Genomic DNA, 19,430 nt, shown 5'->3' on the forward strand with positions numbered 1-19,430 from the left:
AACACGGCGGAAAATACAGTCCACTATTAAGTAACGAATAGTTTTTACCACCTCGGAGTGCACACAGTGTATATTTATTTAAACAAATAAATCGGAACATTATCACACCACGTGCCAATTATTCGCCATTCCCGGAACTTCCTCACCCACCATCCCATCCGGCCCAAATCATCCCGGAAACTCACAATAAAATAAACAATGGGTCTTATTAGTAGGAGATAACTTAATATTTTTACTTTCTTATGTATGTGCTTATTGTAGAATAACCTGCTAAGTATCTTAAACGCTTTCTTCGCTTTATCCAGTTGGATTTTAATATGGTCTGTGTATTTTAGTTGGTGATCTATGTATACCCCTAGATATCTTACTACATTTTTATGTGGAACTTTAATTGGGGAGTCTCTTTTCTCTCTTAGTTGGAAGGATTTCCATTTTTTTCTCACGTTAGGATGCGCTTTATCCAGCGTTGGTCGTATTAAAATTGTTTCGCATTTTGTAGTATTAATTTTCAATTTCCATGTATGGTAGTAATCTGCTATTTTTTCGAATAATTACTGGAGTGAGTCATTTATCGTTGTACATTTTTCACCTGAGATATAAACGAGTAAATCGTCTGCGAAGGCTACAGCTTTTTTCTCGGGATCGACATTTAGGCCGAATAAATTTAACAAATCGCTGGTATAAATATTGAATAAAAGAGGTGAATTAACTGTTCCTTGTTGTAACCCATTTGCGACATTGAAAGCTTTATTTGAGCATTCTTTTCTATCTGAGACGATGAAGCTCTTATTATGGACCATGCTCCATATTATTTTGATGAGGTGTGAAGGAAACTTTTTTTGTAGTAGTTTAAAAAAAAGTCCATCTAGCCATACTGTGTCAAATGTCTTTTCTAGGTCTATAAACACCGCTCCTACACAACTTCCACCGTTTATGTTCCAGCAAATATCCGATGTGAACTTGTTGATAGCATAAATTGTAGAGTGTTTGTGCCTGAATCCGAATTGTTGTTCGGGTATGATTTTATTTTTATTGCAATGATGAAGTATTGCATTATAAATGAAGATTTCACAGATTTTACTAATATTAGGAAGTAAGCTTATAGGTCTGTAACTTGAGGGGTCAGATCCATCTTTACCTTTTTTATGCAAAGCAATAACTTTGGCTAGCTTCCATTGTTGTGGGAAATACATATTATTTAGTGCCTTGTTGAAGATTATGGCATATAGCTTAATGAGTTTATTGGGAATATTTTTTAATATTGTGTTTGGGATTCCGTCTAGGCCTGCTGATTTTTTGTTATTTATTTTTTTTAATAACAGATGCCTCAGTTCATTTTCATTAGTGAAATAATCCTGAATTGGGCACTCTATGGGGTTGGAGGATTTTAGGTTATTGTCAAACTTAACAACCGTTCGATTTTCTTGAATGTCTGATTCAATTTCCAATTTAAGGTCATTTATTTTATTTTCAATTAATGATTTGTGTTCCGGCTTGCCCAAGTGTTCATTCTGGTTGTTAGCTAGTTCGAAGTGAGAGCGTATTATGTCTAGTTTATCTTTGGGATTGATAACCAATAAATTGTTGGTATTATCCTTTCTGAATTCGTTTGGGTTGAGGTTAGCGTTTTCCATTATTTTTAATTTATTTGGCGGAATTTTGAGTGAATCTATTGGTGCTGAGCGTTTTCTTCTAAATAGTCTGTTGACTTCTGGGAGTGATTTTAATGGGTCAACTGGGTGAATACTTTTTAATTTTTCTTTCCATTGATTATTTATTTCCTTGTCGAACTCAGAAGTTATTTTTTTTTCTAATTTTTTTCAGCAAGGATTCTAGACTTTTCAGTTTTAGACATTTTGTCCCTGGGTTGATGGCTTTTAGTTTGTGAATTTCGGTGATAAGAAAGCTTTTGTGTTTTTGGAGTTTATTGATTTTTTTATTCAAAAATCTTTCTGCGGAGTTAAATTTTTTGCATTTGGGGACTGACTCCTCTATTGAATCTAATATGATTTTTTCGGGAGTTTTTAGATTATTCTCAATCTCTTCATTATTTAAATTTCTGTTATGGGGGATTTTTACATCGATAATTTTGGAGTTTATTGACTTTTGGAATGACTCCCTGTCTGCTTTGTAGAAATTGAATCTATGCTGCGGGGGGTTTTCTTCGAATGTCATTAAGGATTCGATTTTTATTTTAAATTTTATGCCATTGTGGTCGCTATCAAATGGGAATGTTTTTAATTTGTTATTTATGAGATCTATTACTTTAATTCTTTTATCAATTAAACAGATGTCTAGAAATGAGTTGTTGTTTGGGAAAGTAGCTGAGGCTGGAGCAATGAGATTCATTTTGAATTTTAAATCGTTGGTTTGTAGCCAGATATGAAATTTTCTACCTCTCGGGTTGTAGCCTGAGTTCCCCCAGTCAGGATGTCTGCAGTTTAAATCCCCTGCTAATATATAGTAATTCTTTTGATTCTCCAGATTTAGTTCGTCCAACAGACTTTCAAGTTCGGGTATAAATTCTTTTTTGCAGTTTCCGGTTGAGTAGGCCGCAATTACGTATAAATTATGATTATCAGGTAGTTTAATTTTGATGCAGGTTGTTTCTAAGGAAATCGCTTGTGCCAGACATTTAGGATAAATTCTTACATGTTTAATATTTTCTTTAATCAATAGAGCAGAGCCTCCTCCTTTCATTGCCTGAGGCCTGTCATTTCTGAGGCAAGTATAGCCTTTATAGCTAATGTTAGTAAGATGTCAGGGCAGTGCTTATTCAGACATTGGAGCAAGCCGGCTCTTTTAATATTTGAGACTAAAGAGTTAACGTTTAAGGCAGCGATAGATAATGCATGAATATTATTCATAACTTTGATTGGAGTTGAGTTCTCCATTATTTCTCTTTATTAGAAATCTCTGGGAAGAGCGAGCTTAAAATGAAATCAATTCTTTGAGCATTTAATAATATGGAAGCGTTCATTGACTTTAGTTGTTCATTGATCGCTTTTAGAATCTCCGGGTCCGAATTTTGGTTGGTGTGATTGTTAGTGTTATTACGAAATGTTATAAGATTGCTTGGGCCTTCTTGAACCTTAATATTATTAATATCTTTATGATGTTCTCTAGTGATATGACTAAAGGGAATACCTGGCGAGACTTCTTTTGAGATTTTCAGTAATCTTTCATCTTTATGGGAATTGACGAGTTTATTTTTAGCTCCCCGCTTCTCATTAACTTCTTTAGCTATTGGACAGCCTCTGTAGGATGCTGGGTGGCCAGTTCCTTTGCATAAGGCACATTTGAAGTCGACTTTGCTAATTTCTTCCTCTGGGGAATTTGCGTGGTGATCTTTTATTCTACATTGGCCAGGAGCATGGTCTCCTGCACACTTGACGCATCTTGACGGTAAATTGCAGTTAGTGGCTGAATGACCTATTCTTTGGCAGTTGTAACATTGCACGAAATCCTTATTTACTAATTTCTCCCAACTTATTTTTTGATGGAGAATCCTGTGGATTTTATTGAGATTAATTACTTTACTATCTGCTGATAACTGGACTAGGAAAATTGGCAAAACTGTGTTATTTGCAATGGATTTTTTAGTTTTAAATCTTGTAACTTTAATAAAGGACAGGTCTTTTTCATTTACATTCGAGAGTACTTCGAAAATGTCCTCTTCGTTATAATTTCCATCGAGACCTTTCAATAGGTACATGTGGCTTCTCTCAGATTTTTGTGTATAGGTGAAATTGTGGATGCCCTTTTCTTTAAGCGACTCTAATATTCTTTTGTGGTCATCAGAATTCTCCATGTAAATGATATGTTGTTTTATCCCTAAATTTTTGGTGGAGAAAGAGTCTTTCGAGGATAGGTTTACGTTATTTTTAATGGCGTTTATGGATTCTTGAGCTGAGTGACCAATTACTCTTATTGGGGGTGGTTTACCTTTCTTTTTATGTTGATGCTGGTCCTCCTTGGGCTGTGGGTGAGCTCTGGGGTGCTTTTCTGTCTCATTTTGCAGTGATGTTGCTTGCTGGCTTGTTGAGGCTTCATCCTGGGTTAACTGGTTGTAGTCCTTGTTTGAGGGGCGATTGGGGCCTCTCGTATTTTTCTTTTGCTCGGTGTTGAACGAGATGTCACTTGTTTCTGGGTTATAGTTGATTGTGTTGTCCTCCTGGTCCATTTGATTTGCTTCCTCTGGTGTTACTCTCTTGTTTCCAAAATGTGAAGGGTGTGACTGTTTCAGTTTATCGTTGTCCTTAACCTCAATTGTTGCGTCAGCGAACAATTTTGTGCTTATTTGGTTTTTTAAGCCATTAATTATTCTTTGCTGAGCTTTGTTGTGAACTTGGAGTTCATTAATTGTTTTGTTTAGAGAGGAATTCTCTTCTTTTAATTTTTCAAAACCTTATTTGAGAAGAAGAAACTGACCTGATAGTTCCTCGATTGTAAGCGGACTCAGCATTTCTGTTTCCATGTTGGTGATAGCCTGAGATTCAGTTATGGCTTGATGTTCAGTTCTATTCTTTTTTGAGAGAATATTTGTTAGATTAGGTTGTGATCATTTCTTGGTTGGAGATGAGAGGATTTTGCGATTGAGCTCCTCAATATCAGCTGCCTCAGTTGGTCCACGCTTGGCTGCTGCTAATAATTTGTTGGTTGATGAATTATAATCTTCCTGGCAAGAAGAGTTATCCTCGTAATTCATTTTCTCTGCTGATGTTGGGTGGCTCGTTGCCTTCAGAGTTGCTTCCGGAGAATTAAGATGAGTCTCAATTTTGTGCTCGTCATTTTACGGTTTATTGGGCTGGCCCATCTAACCTCAACGAGAGGTTATTTTCTATATTGTTTGTCAGTGATTCGTCTATGTTAGTTTGAGTCACTATAATGGGATTAATATCAAAGTAACTCGTTGATTCCGCTTGCAATGATGAGATTTGTTGGTATTTTAGTTAAATTGGTCGAATGGAAAGATGGGGGGCAATCGACGTCCGATCGACCCGCATGCTCTCGGATCACTCGCGGGTGCTCTCCCAACTGAGCTATCCGGCTCCTAGCCATTTCTTCCATTCACCTTTCCTGCCTATATGAAGCACCGCCGTCCGTCATACGGCAAACATTTTTATCATCAAAACGGAAAGTTTATATAGCGTTCCACATTTCTTGTGACGTCAAAGGAAATCTTTGGATAGGATTTTGGATGAGGTAGGAAGGGGGAACAGGCTAATTCTCCATATGATTTTTGCAAGAAAAATTACTGAAAAAATGGACAGTCCAGACCGGGGTTTGAACCCGGGACCTTCCGATTATGCATCGGGTATCGGGTATATATATATATACTAGCTGACCCGGCAAACGTTGTTTTGCCATATAAATAATTTCCTAGTAATTTCTAGTGTAGACAAAAAATCCCTACTCCGTGCTGTTTACTGGGTCAGAAGCTACCCCAGGACATCACAAAGCAGGGTTGGGCATGTAAAATACGTCACGTAAAATCCATAGTATTTTATACGTATTATACCATGTATTTTGCGTCACCTTTTTCAAACGTATAAAACGTAATATACTCTTCATACAGCAACGTAAAATACGTATTATGCGTCACGCCGTGTCGCATGGAATTTATATGTTTTTGCACTGATGAGAGTTAAAATATTCGATGAAAAGTCAATTTCATATTTTTCGCGACATGTTAGGTATTGCATTCCCCCGTTCCGCACACTGTTAAGCGCCATGCCTGAACCAAGTAACCCGGCGAGACATCATAACCCCCAAATCAGTTGTTCATTTCCCCCTCAGACATGTGAATGCCGATTAAAGAAACCATGTCCTGTAATTTAGTTAGAACATCATTTCGTTGTAGTCAATTCATCCATCCAATTGAATGATGAAAAAAGGTGGACGACGACTCCACAATTTGTGGGAGAATGGCGCATTCGGGCGTCAAAAATTGAATGGAAAAACAGTGGCGTACATTGTTGTGATTCTTTTAATGCTCGCCTCTAGTAACATTTAATAACTCCCTAGTGAATCTCATGAAATTTACCCATTGACTTATCACCCTCATGACATTCGACCTCCACAACCATTTATATATTTTTTACATTTTATACTTTTTTAACGTATTTTATGTAAAATACGTGCATTCAGAATCCGGTCGAATGTAATAAACCGTAATATACATTTCATACATTTTTTTCATAATTTACGTGTATTATACGTATAAAGTAAAAAACCCTAGATCCCACCGATTTACCCAACCCTGTTCAGAAGTGACACCTGTAGACATCTGGCGGGGATATAACTAATTAAATGACGATTGATCAGTTATCGACCGGAGAGGAAAAATGATTAAACTACTAAAATGGCTATTAAAAAATAAGGGTTGATCGTAGAAGGGTGAAAATTGAGGGTTGTACGTATTTTTGTATATTGTATCATAAAAAAATAGAAATTAAAAATTTTGTCTAAAAAATAGAAAAAAAAAATTTAGGGGTGGACTACCCCTAACATTTAGGGGGATGAAAAATAGATGTTGGCCGATTCTCATAGATACCGGATAAGCACAAAAAATTTCATCAAAATCGGTCAAGCCGTTTCGGAGGAGTATCGAACCTAACACTGTGACACGAGAATTTTATATATAAGATTGTGACGAGGCAACATAACCTTAGAGGTTATGTTGACATTCCCCTCCGCACGCCCCCTATTTTACTAGTATTTACGTACTTATTTATTCACCGTTGGAGAACCCCTTCCCATAAACCCTTCCCCCTCCCCCGATCCCCTACTCACCGCGCTCGGACAGCGCGAGAACCATCGCACAGAAGCACCACTGAAGGATGGGATGACGTAGGCCATCCCCCTCCTTCCCGCAGTCCGCTACTCACCACGCTCCCACTTGGAAGAAAAGCAGATGACGTAGCGCGCCCCCCCCGCAGCAGTCCCCTGTTCGCCACGCGTTGCAGGACAGTGGGCGCACACGCACGTTGCGTAGTGCGTCACCCCGCCACCTCTCAGCCCCCGAAGATGCCCACAAGCATCGATCGGTTGATCAGGGGAAGGCGAATATCACACCCCGGAAATGGACGAGAATGGGCCGAGGACCCCCGAATACTTCGAGGAGGTCCTCAAGTGGCTAATTGATCGCCACTCGTCGTTCAGCTGTCAATATAGTCAGTCCGTCCGTCAATATCTTATTCTCAAATCAATCGCGGAGAACTAGTGAAGTGACCCAGGATCGCCCGAGTCAACAGAGAGGCTCACCCTGAACCAGGATCAACCTGTTGTCCCTCAGGAAGAGGCTTGAGACCCTGCTGATCCAACAAAGGAGGACAGAAACCCCCAGAAAATCAGGACCAAAGCATCATCCGAGTGAGTACCCTCTCTTTCCCCTCATTACCCAGCGGCGTCATTTTCCCCCAATCACGATTCTCGGAACCCCTCCAACGGTGTCAATTAATCCTATTCTTTTTCTAAATCTCATTAATTTATCATTGTAATATTCTTATTCTTATTATTAGTGGATCCCTCAATTTTCCCCTTTTTTCATAAATTAGAGCCATCCTCTTTTTTCTTTATATAAAATCAAACGTGGTCCGACAAGCGACCTGCCTGCCCCCCACCCCTGAGAATTTCCAGAAACAGGCATTCCTTCTATGATTATTATAATTTCAATTAATTGTACTTTGACCCACAATATTATAATTCCCATAATTATTACTTGGAATAAATATATTTAATGTTAACAGCCTCTGCCCCTTTTTATTTCATGTTTGACCCGTCCTAATAATTAATAATTAGACGAAAGGTCACATATATATATATATATGTGAAAGGTCATATATATATATATATATATATTCCTCGACCGTTTCGCGGGTTTCCGAAGACTTCCACCAGACGGGAAGTCACCTCCAGTGGCGAGAGTCCGGAGAGAGAAGGATAAAAATATAGGAGGAGATATGTTTTTTGTATTTCTCGGTGACTGGCGAGCAACGGATGTCCGCGCCACTACGCTCCAACGAGGGATCCTGTTTGACCCCGAGAGCGTCGGCAGTAGGCCCAATTACCATCCGAGAGATGTCCTCAGGCTCTGCGGCATAAATGGCCAGGACCAATGGTCGGGAGCGACCAGTCCGCCGAGATCGGAGCTTCAGGGGCGAAGGGGAAGGTCTCTCCGAGGAGAGGACATCGGATGCGTGCAGAATATTCCGGAAAGTTCGCCCGGAACTAGCCACCGAATTATTGCCAGGAGCAAAGGCGCTTGCGCTACCAGGGAAGGGCGCATGCGAGGCGACGCAGGGCACCTCTCGCGCAGTCCTGAAAATTTTTGACTGGCGGATGATGACGCCACTACCCCCTTCCTGTCGCTTATCGCCGGCGTGAGGGACCTGTTGCGTACGGCACGTGTGCCGTACAATCACTTCCCGTTTGGTGGGCCTGTGTGTGGGCACGTGAATTTCATTCGTCCCGGGGGTGAGAGAAATTTCTGGAGTCCCCGGACCGTTGGTTGAGCGTGGTGGCGTCTCTCATCATTATACCAGGCATTTATCGTTTTCTAAAGATTTTGTATTTTGTTTTTGATCTCTCGTGGGCAGAGATTCGACGGGAGCTAATTTATTTTTGGGGACGTCCCGTACGTTCGAGTCCTGAAGGACTTTCAGTGAGTATTACCTCACCGAATCTCTGGCCACTCCAACCAGTGTTAAAGTGACAATCTCTCTCTCCGGTGTTGTATTTTAAAACATTAGTATTTATTATAAGACTGTGATTTTGGGGTTTGGTCGATGTGAAGGATCGACATTACGGTTGAATTTATTTTATCTAGAGCCACGGTGGTCGGTTAAGGAATGTGAAGGTCGCCTGACCTCGTTATTGTTTTGAGTCATCTCGGTCCTCGTAATCACATTCCTTGGCGCTGGGAGTTTTAATATTTACCACATTAGATTATTCGAGTCATCAGGTATTTAATACAAATTTGGGCTACGGCCGTCATGACAAATTGTTAATAAAGTTCCGACACACTGATGCTGAGTGTTCCGACTATTTTTGATTTAACATTTGATGAACGGCAAGTGGGTCTGCTAGCCCGCTTCTGCCGAATTATAGTTTCTGTTTGTTTTATGTTATGATATTAACTCGAGTCACGAGACTCACGAGTGTTAATCTCCGTTAGTGATTGGAGGGGATTTTATTTTCAATTGACCGATAACTGTTTCTTTTATATCGAGACTACTGATGACTGGTTATTAAAAATTGTGCTCTCCGCAAATTGATCGAGTGTGTTTCTGTGTTTTCTTTTATTTATTTATTTTTCCGAACACCATTAGTTGCATCCCCTTGTCCAGTTTCGGTGGCTTGAAACTCTCCGCACTGAGCGCCGGGAGGAATCCGAGGCTGCATAAGGGAGGAGTATAACGGTGGTCATTCCGTATAATGACCTGGCGCCCAACCTATGGTGGTTGATTTTGTTTTGAGGAGTTAAGGTGCCAGAGGGCGGGCGGACGGACGGAGCATTCCGTGAACCTCCCGAAATACGTCACAGTACATAGCTGTTTTTGTGTGTCTTTCCACATCGGCAATTCGCCTTGAAGGACTCACAGATTTAACATCACAGGCTTCATCGAGACATTCAAAAGATTCACTGGAAGGAGAGGTATCTGTGCTACACTTAGCAGTGATTACGCTAAGACATTCATGGGAGCAGACAATGAGCTGGGCCGGCATTAGACGAAGCAAGGAACGAAATTCATCGCATCATCAACAAGTTGGCATCAAATGGCACAAAATAGATGTTCACACCACAACAGTCACGCCACATGGGTGGGAAATGGGAAGCTGCGATGAAATCTGTGAAATTTCATCTAAAAAGGCTCACGGGGAATCTGGTCCTCATGTACGAGGAACTCAATACACTCATCATTCAAATTGAGGTTCAACTCAACTCGAGGCCTTTCTGCACTCTATCAGACGATCCTGACGACTGCAGAGCCCTCACACCTGGACATTTCATCATTGGGGAACCTATCAACGCAGTTCCACTGGCATCACTCATCAATCAGAAAATGGAAGGTCTCACAAGGTGGAAAACGATCGCAAGGATCGCTCAGCAATTCTGGGACTGGTGGTCTCGGGAGTGCATGCATCATTATCAAACCATCTACAAATGGAAAAGATTAACGGATGACATCAAGGTCGGAACACTAGTCCTCATCATTGATGAGAGGTATCCACCAACGAAGTGGCCTCTAGGACAAGTATCAAGGATTCATCCAAGTAATGACAATCTTACAAGGGTGGTAGACATAACCACTGGGGCAGGAGGTGCAAATACCTACACCAGACACATCAACAAGGTGGTTCCGTTACCAATCAGCACAGAGGAGGAAGTACCAGAGGAGCATTCATCATCCTCCGATGATGAACGCGGGCGGAATGTACTAATTTGAGGTTGATCCAGTGTACTGGGTCGATCGGACAATATCGGGAGGATTCGGTAAAGGGCTCGTGTGCCAAGGGGGGCTACGCTGACCTCACTTCACTTCGTGTTAATCCTTCATTAGTATCGCAACGCAAATATCGGATATTATCAGGTTTTCTGTATCGTGGCTTTGATCAGATCAATACATTTCTTTCTATGCGGTTTTTGGTTACTTATCATTGAACTTCATCTTATAATCATTATTACTATTATCGGACATTAATCAAGTGTAAATAGTGTACATTTGTGGTAAAATATAGTGGATCGCCTGACGGCTACATCAACGTTTTTTCTTCACCATCCCTGTTCCGTCGCGGAATGGTTCATCGTGTCGGAATAATTTAGATTTCAAAACAAGGGGAAATCCCCACAATTTTCCTTAAAGGTTTTTACCGGAATTTATTTACTATAAACTTATATATATGTACTATAAACTTTTATTTTTATCTTAGTATCATAAAGGCCACATTTTCGAATAATCTGGCCTCTTAATGTGTTCTTTTCCTTTTAGACTAGAGAGTTTTCTAGCAATTACAACCTCGGACTATTCCCCAATTTCAAGAACCTTTTCTGTTGAGAACCCTCATTTAAATTTAGGAAATATTTGTTATTGCCTTTAAGGTAGGATCATTTATTACCTGATAGTACCCACTCACCCACTGACCGTTCCAACCTTATGACACCCTTCCCCTTCCCCTACACGATCACTACCTACTCCACCCTCAAAATAAACTGACAAATGACAATGTCCGTATATTTCCTTGACCAATTAAAATCCACCAATTTTTGTCCAGTCCACGTGAATTTCAAATCCACAACTCAACATTTTTTCCTCAACAACTTCAGTACTCAATCGTCCTTGGCGATATTAACATCGCAGAGTATCGACTGTTCTTTCGTGAACAATTCTACATTGACATCGTGTCGTTATACCCAAGTCTTTTAATCCCAACTCCGTTCACAGTCCAATCATTTTTAATTTTCATTTAAAAAATATATAAAATAATCCTTTGTATAAAATAAAAGTGCGAAATATATTCATTTTGAAGTGAAGTGACATTGTTGATATTTGTTTATTAATTTTAACTCTAGACTTTCCAACAGTTTGTGAAAAATAAATATTTTTAAATCAAACTAAACATAATTGGTCCTTCGAGCCGGATCTAGTGAACAAGTGATTCGGGAGTGTATAAACATTTTTACGGAAGTTTTTATCTATCGTGATAGAAATTTCCAACTTTCCTTTTGTTCGCAAACTTATTGAACTGTTTTTCCTTGGCATAGAGTTGCCATTCAGCACATTGACTGCTACAATTACTAGTGTCGGAAAATTTCAATAGTGAAGTGATCTCATCATGGCAAATGAGGCCCGACTCAGCACCCGTAGACGTCAACGGGGTAATATTCAAGCCTCGATAACGATGTTTAAAGCAACATTGGAAACATACACGGGACTTCCCATCGAGGAACGCATTCCAGAGAGACTCCAGTTTGCATTGGACAATTTGAAGGAGCGATTCCAGCGTTTTGAAGACATCCAGGAAGAGTTAGAAGAGGCTGACCCAGAGGTAGAGTGTCCGAAACGCTTTGATATATTGCAGAAATACGAGACAGTCGTCGGTAATGCCCTGCATCAACTCTCCTCGCGACTAACACCCGCCCTTCAGCTAGGACAAAACACTCCAGCGCAGCCTGCAACAGCATCTTTATTGTCACTCATGCGTCTGCCTGAACTGGACATTCCCAAGTTCGACGGATCGTATGAAGCATATCATCCATTTTGGGACTTATTTGATTGCACTATCAATCAGAACTCTGACCTATCGAAGGTCCAGAAACTCCAATATTTTCGAAGTCTCCTTACTGGACGAGCTGCAAAGGCCATTGAATCTCTGTCAAATACTGAGGAGAATTATGACACTGCCTTGGAGATCATCAAAAATAAATTCGACTGCACAAGAAAAATCGTCCGCAGACATTGGGAACTGCTGCAAGAGTATCCAGCTCTATCAAGGGAAACACCAGAGGCACTCGGTCATCTGGTCGATACATTTTATCAACACACTAGGGCGCTGAGTAACTTGAAACAACCGGTGGATGAATGGGATCTGCCGCTCATCTATTTAATACAATCGAAGATCACTCCAGAGACAATATACCAATGGGAATTGAGAATCAAGGACTCCAATCTTCCCAAATACACAAATCTACTAGAATTTTTGGGAAATCGCTCGCATTGCTCTTCAGTGACTACCTTATCACCACGGGGAGAAAGATCCAACCGTAACCGAGGACGACGACAGGCTTTTGTGACCTCCAGCACATCAACACCAGTCTCATGCATCATGTGCAAAGAAAACCATACGATCATGAGATGTCCCAAATTCAAAAAATTATCACCAGTGGCTCGGTACAAGGAAGCAAAGAAACTTTCTCTCTGCATCAACTGCCTCACACCAGGGCATGGTGTCAACAGCTGTAATTCGAGGAGCTGCTCTCATTGCAATCAACCTCACAACTCTCTGCTGCATCGAACAGAAACAACAGCAAGCGAGCAATCCTCTACTCCTGTGAAGACAACACCGAACAACCTCTCCTGACTAGATAGAGAGCAGAGCCCATTTGAGATTGCGAATCGTACGTCACTGATCCTGAACTCATCCACCTGCGATCTAATGGTAACGGCCAAACTTAAGGTAATGAATAGCAATAAATCACCTATCGACTGTCGTGCGTTGTTAGATACGTGTTCGACCACTAATTTTATAACCGAGAGTTTGGCTACGTCACTTGGACTTCCCAAAAGACATTTTTCGGCATCGGTTGGGGCTCTGAATGCAATCACTACCACGACCAAACATATCATTACTGCCACTATACGTTCGCGCATCAATAACGAGGAACGAATCACATTTTTAACGGTTCCCAGTATTTCAACTATGGTGCCAGGTCAGCCACTTGATAGAAATAAAATAAAAATTCCCGTAAATTTGAAACTCGCCGATCCAAATTTTCACCAACCAGCTCCAATCGACATGCTAATTGGAACCGGGACTACTCTTTCATTTCTGGGATCCGCAAAAAGGCGAATTTCTACCGAAGGTCAAGACGATTTATTCCTTCTGCAAACCGCTCTTGGCTGGGTCATAGGAGGGGGAGCTCCTACATCTTCACCCCCCCTTTATGGTTCTTGTCATCTCAACAATACAGACTCTCTGGAATTCGACTTGTCAAAATTTTGGGAAATTGAAAACACCACGGAAAAGACCCACTTCAATGAAGTAGAAGCTACGTGCGAGAAACTTTTCAAAGATTCCGTGACCAGGGATACGACAGGACGGTACATCGTAGCTTTACCCTTCAACGATAACATCTCTCGACTCGGAACGTCAAGATCTCGTGCCTATAATCGATTTAAATCGTGCGAGAAAAGGTTCTTTTGGGACGCCGACCTTGCTAGACAATATAAAGCCGTCATTCAGGAATATATCGATCTCGGACATATGACGGAAATCAATACTTCTAATCTATCCGATCATGGATACTATTTACCGCATCATGCAGTATTTAAGCGGGACAGTCTCACAACAAAATTGCGCGTTGTATCCGACGGATCCGCGACAACCAGCACCGGGGTTTCTTTGAATGACGCTCTCTACGTGGGCCCCACCATTCAAGACGACATTTTTTCACTGCTGTCAAGATTTCGTCTACATCAATTCGTTCTGACGGGCGATATCGAGAAAATGTATCGACCGGTTCTTGTGCGTCCAGAAGATCGAAAATACCAGCGAATTCTGTGGCGCGATGATGACGGCCCCGTGAGAACGTATGAGCTCAACACGGTAACCTTCGGACTATCAGCAGCACCCTACCTCGCAATCAGATGTCTTCATCAGTTAGCAGATGACGAACAACATCTGTACCCTACTGGAGCTGCCATCCTGAAAAGAGATCTATACGTTGATGATCTTCTCACAGGAGCACAAACTCTTCAAGAAGCTCTCACTTTTCGAAGTGAACTTGAAAGTTTAATGAAACGGGGCGGTTTTAATCTTCGACAGTGGGCATCGAACGACCCCACACTACTTCACGGTGTCGCCTCCGAGGACATCAACAAACGCCTACAACTGGGGGATTCGACAACGCTGAAGACCTTAGGAATTGCTTGGGATTCAGCTGTAGATAAAATCAAATATTTCGTAAAACCTTCAAATATCGGTCAAACCACCAAACGAGTAGTTTTATCAGAAACCGCCAAATTATTCGATCCATTGGGCCTCCTATCTCCCGTCATCATTGTTGCTAAGGCATTCATCCAAAAACTGTGGACTTCGAAGGTAGATTGGGACGCTACCTTACCACCAGATTTACCGAAGGAGTGGCTTCAACTGTACCAGCAGTTACCAGTACTGGAGCAAGTTACATTCCCACGGGGAGTATTGATACCAGGCGCTACGAATGTCCAACTTCATGGTTTTTGTGACGCGAGCACAATGGCTTATGGAGCCTGCCTATACCTGAGCTCTGTCGACGCCCATGGGAATACTCGGGTGAATTTACTTTGTTCAAAATCGCGTGTGGCCCCACTGAAAGAGCAAACCATACCTCGGCTTGAGCTGTGTGGAGCTCAACTATTGACATCGCTCATGATAAATGCCAGAGCTGCCATCAACTACCCCATCGATGAAACATTTTATTGGACGGACTCTACAGTGGTTTTGCATTGGCTAAACACACCTCCGCACAAACTTCAAGTATTTGTCAGCAACAGAGTGACAGAGATTCAACAAAAAACCAATATTTAGAATTGGAGACATGTGAGAACCCACGACAATCCGGCTGACCTTGTATCACGTGGGCAAACATCGTCTGAATTCATCAAACCATCCCTTTGGCTTCGCGGTCCATCATGGCTCCAAGAAAACAAGAGTGGATGGCCTAAACTGCACCTGGAGTACTCATCACAAGTACCTGATCTGAGAAAAACACCAACGTCCCTGGAAACCTGCTTAGTTACGACAACTGATGCCAAGGCCTCGAACATGTGGTCATCATCAATTAGCAAATTGCAACGTATTATCACCTATTGCTTAAGGTTCAAGACTCGTCGCAGAGGTCCATTGAACCTTGATGAACTTGAAGCTGCTCTTCAGGCTCTTGTACATTGGGTACAACTAGAAAACTTTGCAGCAGTCATTAAAGAACTCCGACATCCTCACCATGGTGAACATAAACCTGCTGCATTATCTAAATTGGTCAAATTATCTCCATTTCTAGATAAGGATGGCCTTTTGCGAGTGGGAGGTCGTTTGACTAATGCTCATATTCCGTACTCTCAGCGTCACCCCCTCATCCTTCCATGCAAACATCCAGTAACCGATCACATTATCAGAAACGAGCATACAGGGTGTAGATCAGGGAGAGGCGAAAAGTGAATAGGCATGTTTTGGGGGTGATTCTGAGCAGAAAAGTCCTTTTCTACTTTTCGATCGGACGCACCCCTGCAGAGATATGGGGGTGAAAAGAACGGCCAATGGGGCGCGAGCATTGCGCGGCTCTCCGTCCGTGTGCCACGGGTGAGCAGTGTGCGTGCTTCCCCTTCTCCTCGGGCGAACGTTCCATTCCGCTAGTGTGTAAGAGAGAGAGAGGGGGAAAGATATTTCATGACAATCCTTTCGGGGGGGGGGGGGCGCTAGGATGATTAAAAACCGATTATTATTTACCTTAGTATTATTTATTAAAAGACAAGATTCTGAAAACCGCGGGCATCCCCCTTGGCGTTCCAAAGCTAATTTTTTAAATGTTAATTATCTCATTATGCAATAGCCCTACAGTGTTTTGTCAAGACATCTTTTTTATTGTAAATTTAATCCTATAAAAAAAATCACAAAAAAACTTTTGTGAAAAAATTTCGCCAAGTTGACGTTTTATTGGCTGATCCTATTTTCCAAAAAAAAAAATGGTTACTTTTGTTTACAAAAAAAACTTGAAATAAAAAATACGCCAAGCACATCGTTCACAATTCATATTGGTTAGAGGAACCTGATATTTCAAGTGAATGAATCCAGGAACATTTATGAATAGCAAATCGCCATTCTAAACGCTAAATAACAAAACGCCCTCTGCAAATTGTCGGCTCAAGTCTGATCAATGAGTCTGAAACACATAAATGATACATACGCTCATATGTCCATGTGTGAGCAGACTTTAATATATCTGTGATTGCTAAACTGGCCATCTTGAAAAAACTAGCGCCACCAACCGTAACTAGCGTCGCCAATTGCCAATTCGATTTTCAGAAAAAAGTCCACTTGGCGCGCCGCGTTATTTGTAAGTCAATAACACTGGGCGCTTTCCATCGTAGAGTACTGCCTAACACAGTATTAAAAAGGAGAACTACGATTGATCAAAACAACACAACAAGACATATGCTAATTAACACTGTGTCACTCTATGTCCCTTGATGGAAAGTACCGATTGTTACCGGACAATTCATTACGATAGAACGCCTCAGTACTTCATCAGTGGATTGCAACCTTACTCAACCGGAGTATTTAACCTTCTCAATTGATTCAACTGAATATGGTATTCACGATTAAGATCATTTCCACTTGATTCCTCGATCGACCGTTGAATTGGGATAATCTACAATCGAATGTTTTTCGAGTAACTATATCACCAACGATGGACTTAATTTCGGAGATTGTACAATATTTTCTCCGAAATTTGTTTATTGCTTTCTAGAAATGAAGTTCGACACCCATCTATCTAGTAACTACTCACTTACATACAATTTTTATTTTCTGAAGTATACATAAAATGCCGGGCGCTCCAAGTGGACCTTTTTCTGAAAATCGAATTGGCAATTGGCGACGCTAGTTACCGTTGGTGGCGCTAGTTCTTTCAAGATGGCCAGTTTAGCAACCACAGATATGTTAAAGTCTGCTCACACATGGACTGTTAATTTTATTGTGAGGTTCCGGGATGATTTGGGCCGGATGGGATGGTGGATGAGGAAGTTCCGGTGATGTAGAATAATTTGGCACTGGGTGTGATGAATGTCCGATTTATTTCCCTTTAAATAATTATACACAGTGTGCACTCCGAGGTGTTAAAACTATTCTTTATTAGTAGTGGACTGTATTTTCCGCCGTGTTTGATTTGCCGATCTAACCCCGTTGGTTATCCGATGGTAGCCAATAATTCCCCGGTGGAATTCCCGTAAGACACACCGTATGTCTTATCCGAATGCTAGATGATGGCATACTGACCATCGTAACGATCCCGAGATCGATCGTGACCTCTCGTTACGATGGTCATGGGTGATTGGCCGAGGTCGTCCGGTTGGTCATCCTGAATTGACCGCGGGATTTTGAACATGGACATATGAGCATATGTATCATTTATGTGTTTCAGACTCATTGATCAGACTTGAGCCGACAATTTGCAGAGGGCGTTTTATTATTTAGCGTTTTGAATGGCGATTTGCTATTCATAAATGTTCCTGGATTCATTCACTTGAGATGTCAGGTTCCTCTAACCAATATGAATTGTGAACGATGTGCTGGGCGTATTTTTAATTTCAAGTTTTTTTTGTAAACAAAAGTAACCATTTTTTTGGAAAATAGGATCAGCCAATAAAATGTCAACTTGGCGAAATTTTTGCACAAAAGTTTTTTTGTGATTTTTTTTATAGGATTTCACTCATTTTTGCAAAGCATAACAATCACTTGCAAAATAATATAAGCAACAAAATCAGTGAAACATGGAAGGGAAAATCATCATTCAGAAATAATTTTATCTAATCATTTAAATAATTAAAAATGATTAGACAAAATCATTAAAATGTGATGTTTTTCCCTACTATTTATTTTCACTGATTTTATCGAATCATTCAAATAATAAAAATGATTAGACAAAGTCGCTGAAATTTAATGTTCTTCCCTTTCACTGATTGTTCTTTCCTTTTCACTGATTTGTTTACCAATTAATAATTTTTTTATTTGCTATTTTTGTTTGCATCATTTGTTTCACTTATTTTTATACAGAAAAGCATATAAATTATTTTTAAAAAAGTTAAAAACATCAGTGACAAAATATAAAAGGCGAATATTAATTTTTTTAATGATTTTAACTAATCATTTCCCCAATAACAACATTATGCAAACGGCTCACAAAGAAACCTCATCTGTATAGGTTAGATTTTCTGTCAGCCGGCTTCATAATTTATCTAATCATTTAAATAATTGAAAATAATTAGATAAAACCATTGAAGTTTGATGTTTTTCCATTTCATTTCGATTCACTGATTTTCTTACTAATTAATAATGTTGTTATTTGTTATTTCTGTTTGTATCATTTTTTTCAATCGATTTTTGTCACTTATTTTTATGCTGAAAAGCATCTAAACTACTAAAACAAATGTAAAAGAAATCAGTGAAAGAAAATAAACGGCCATTATACGGTTTTAATGATTTTTTCAATTTCCCCGCTGTTACCGGTAGCGCTGGCAGCATTACTAGCTTCCCGCGCTACCGGTAACCGCGGTAAAAGGGAAAGACCGCAGGTACTAGATAACCGAGGTTGGGACAGTAGTGGGTGGCTGGGCGCGCGATGTGAATCGGCCTTTTTCCCGATTTAACGTCGATTGTGATTGGTCCCGTCATTTTCCCCCTAGAATGAGCCCAGCGACAGAATTTATCATCGGAACATGTACTGTGCCAACCTGGTTATCTAGTAACCTTGCGGAGGAAGAGGAAATTGCATACATTATAATTGTTGCCAACTTTGACGTACAAGTCTAACGCTGAGAAAATGAAATCGCGAAAATATTACATTATGATGGTTGCTATGGGCGGATATTTTTATTTATTATTGTCTATCAAGAAATAAAAATATCATTAGAAAGCTCATAGTCAACTTATATAATATAACTATGCACGAA

At 40.5% G+C, this 19,430-nt stretch overlaps 3 protein-coding genes across 3 annotated transcripts; 2 read left to right on the forward strand and 1 right to left on the reverse strand.

The window, feature by feature from the left end:
• Positions 1-551: 551 nt before the first annotated feature.
• Positions 552-2,894, reverse strand: LOC135171576 (uncharacterized). The gene is made up of 5 exons (XM_064138205.1): positions 2,704-2,894; positions 2,397-2,647; positions 2,266-2,330; positions 1,839-2,148; positions 552-1,711 (listed from the first exon to the last, which is right to left on the reverse strand). The coding sequence occupies exons 1-5, from the start codon at positions 2,892-2,894 to the stop codon at positions 552-554; spliced, it is 1,977 nt and encodes a 658-aa protein (XP_063994275.1).
• Positions 2,895-11,838: 8,944 nt separating this feature from the next.
• LOC135171577 (uncharacterized) lies at positions 11,839-13,083 on the forward strand. The gene has a single exon (XM_064138206.1). The coding sequence runs from the start codon at positions 11,839-11,841 to the stop codon at positions 13,081-13,083; it is 1,245 nt and encodes a 414-aa protein (XP_063994276.1).
• Positions 13,084-13,158: 75 nt separating this feature from the next.
• Positions 13,159-15,921, forward strand: LOC135171578 (uncharacterized). The gene is made up of 2 exons (XM_064138207.1): positions 13,159-15,240; positions 15,292-15,921. Exons 1-2 carry the CDS (start codon positions 13,159-13,161, stop codon positions 15,919-15,921), a joined length of 2,712 nt encoding a protein of 903 aa, XP_063994277.1.
• The last annotated feature ends 3,509 nt before the right edge of the window (positions 15,922-19,430 follow it).

Source organism: Diachasmimorpha longicaudata, chromosome 20 (assembly GCF_034640455.1).
Source record: "Diachasmimorpha longicaudata isolate KC_UGA_2023 chromosome 20, iyDiaLong2, whole genome shotgun sequence".
Taxonomy (NCBI): Eukaryota; Metazoa; Arthropoda; class Insecta; order Hymenoptera; family Braconidae; genus Diachasmimorpha; species Diachasmimorpha longicaudata.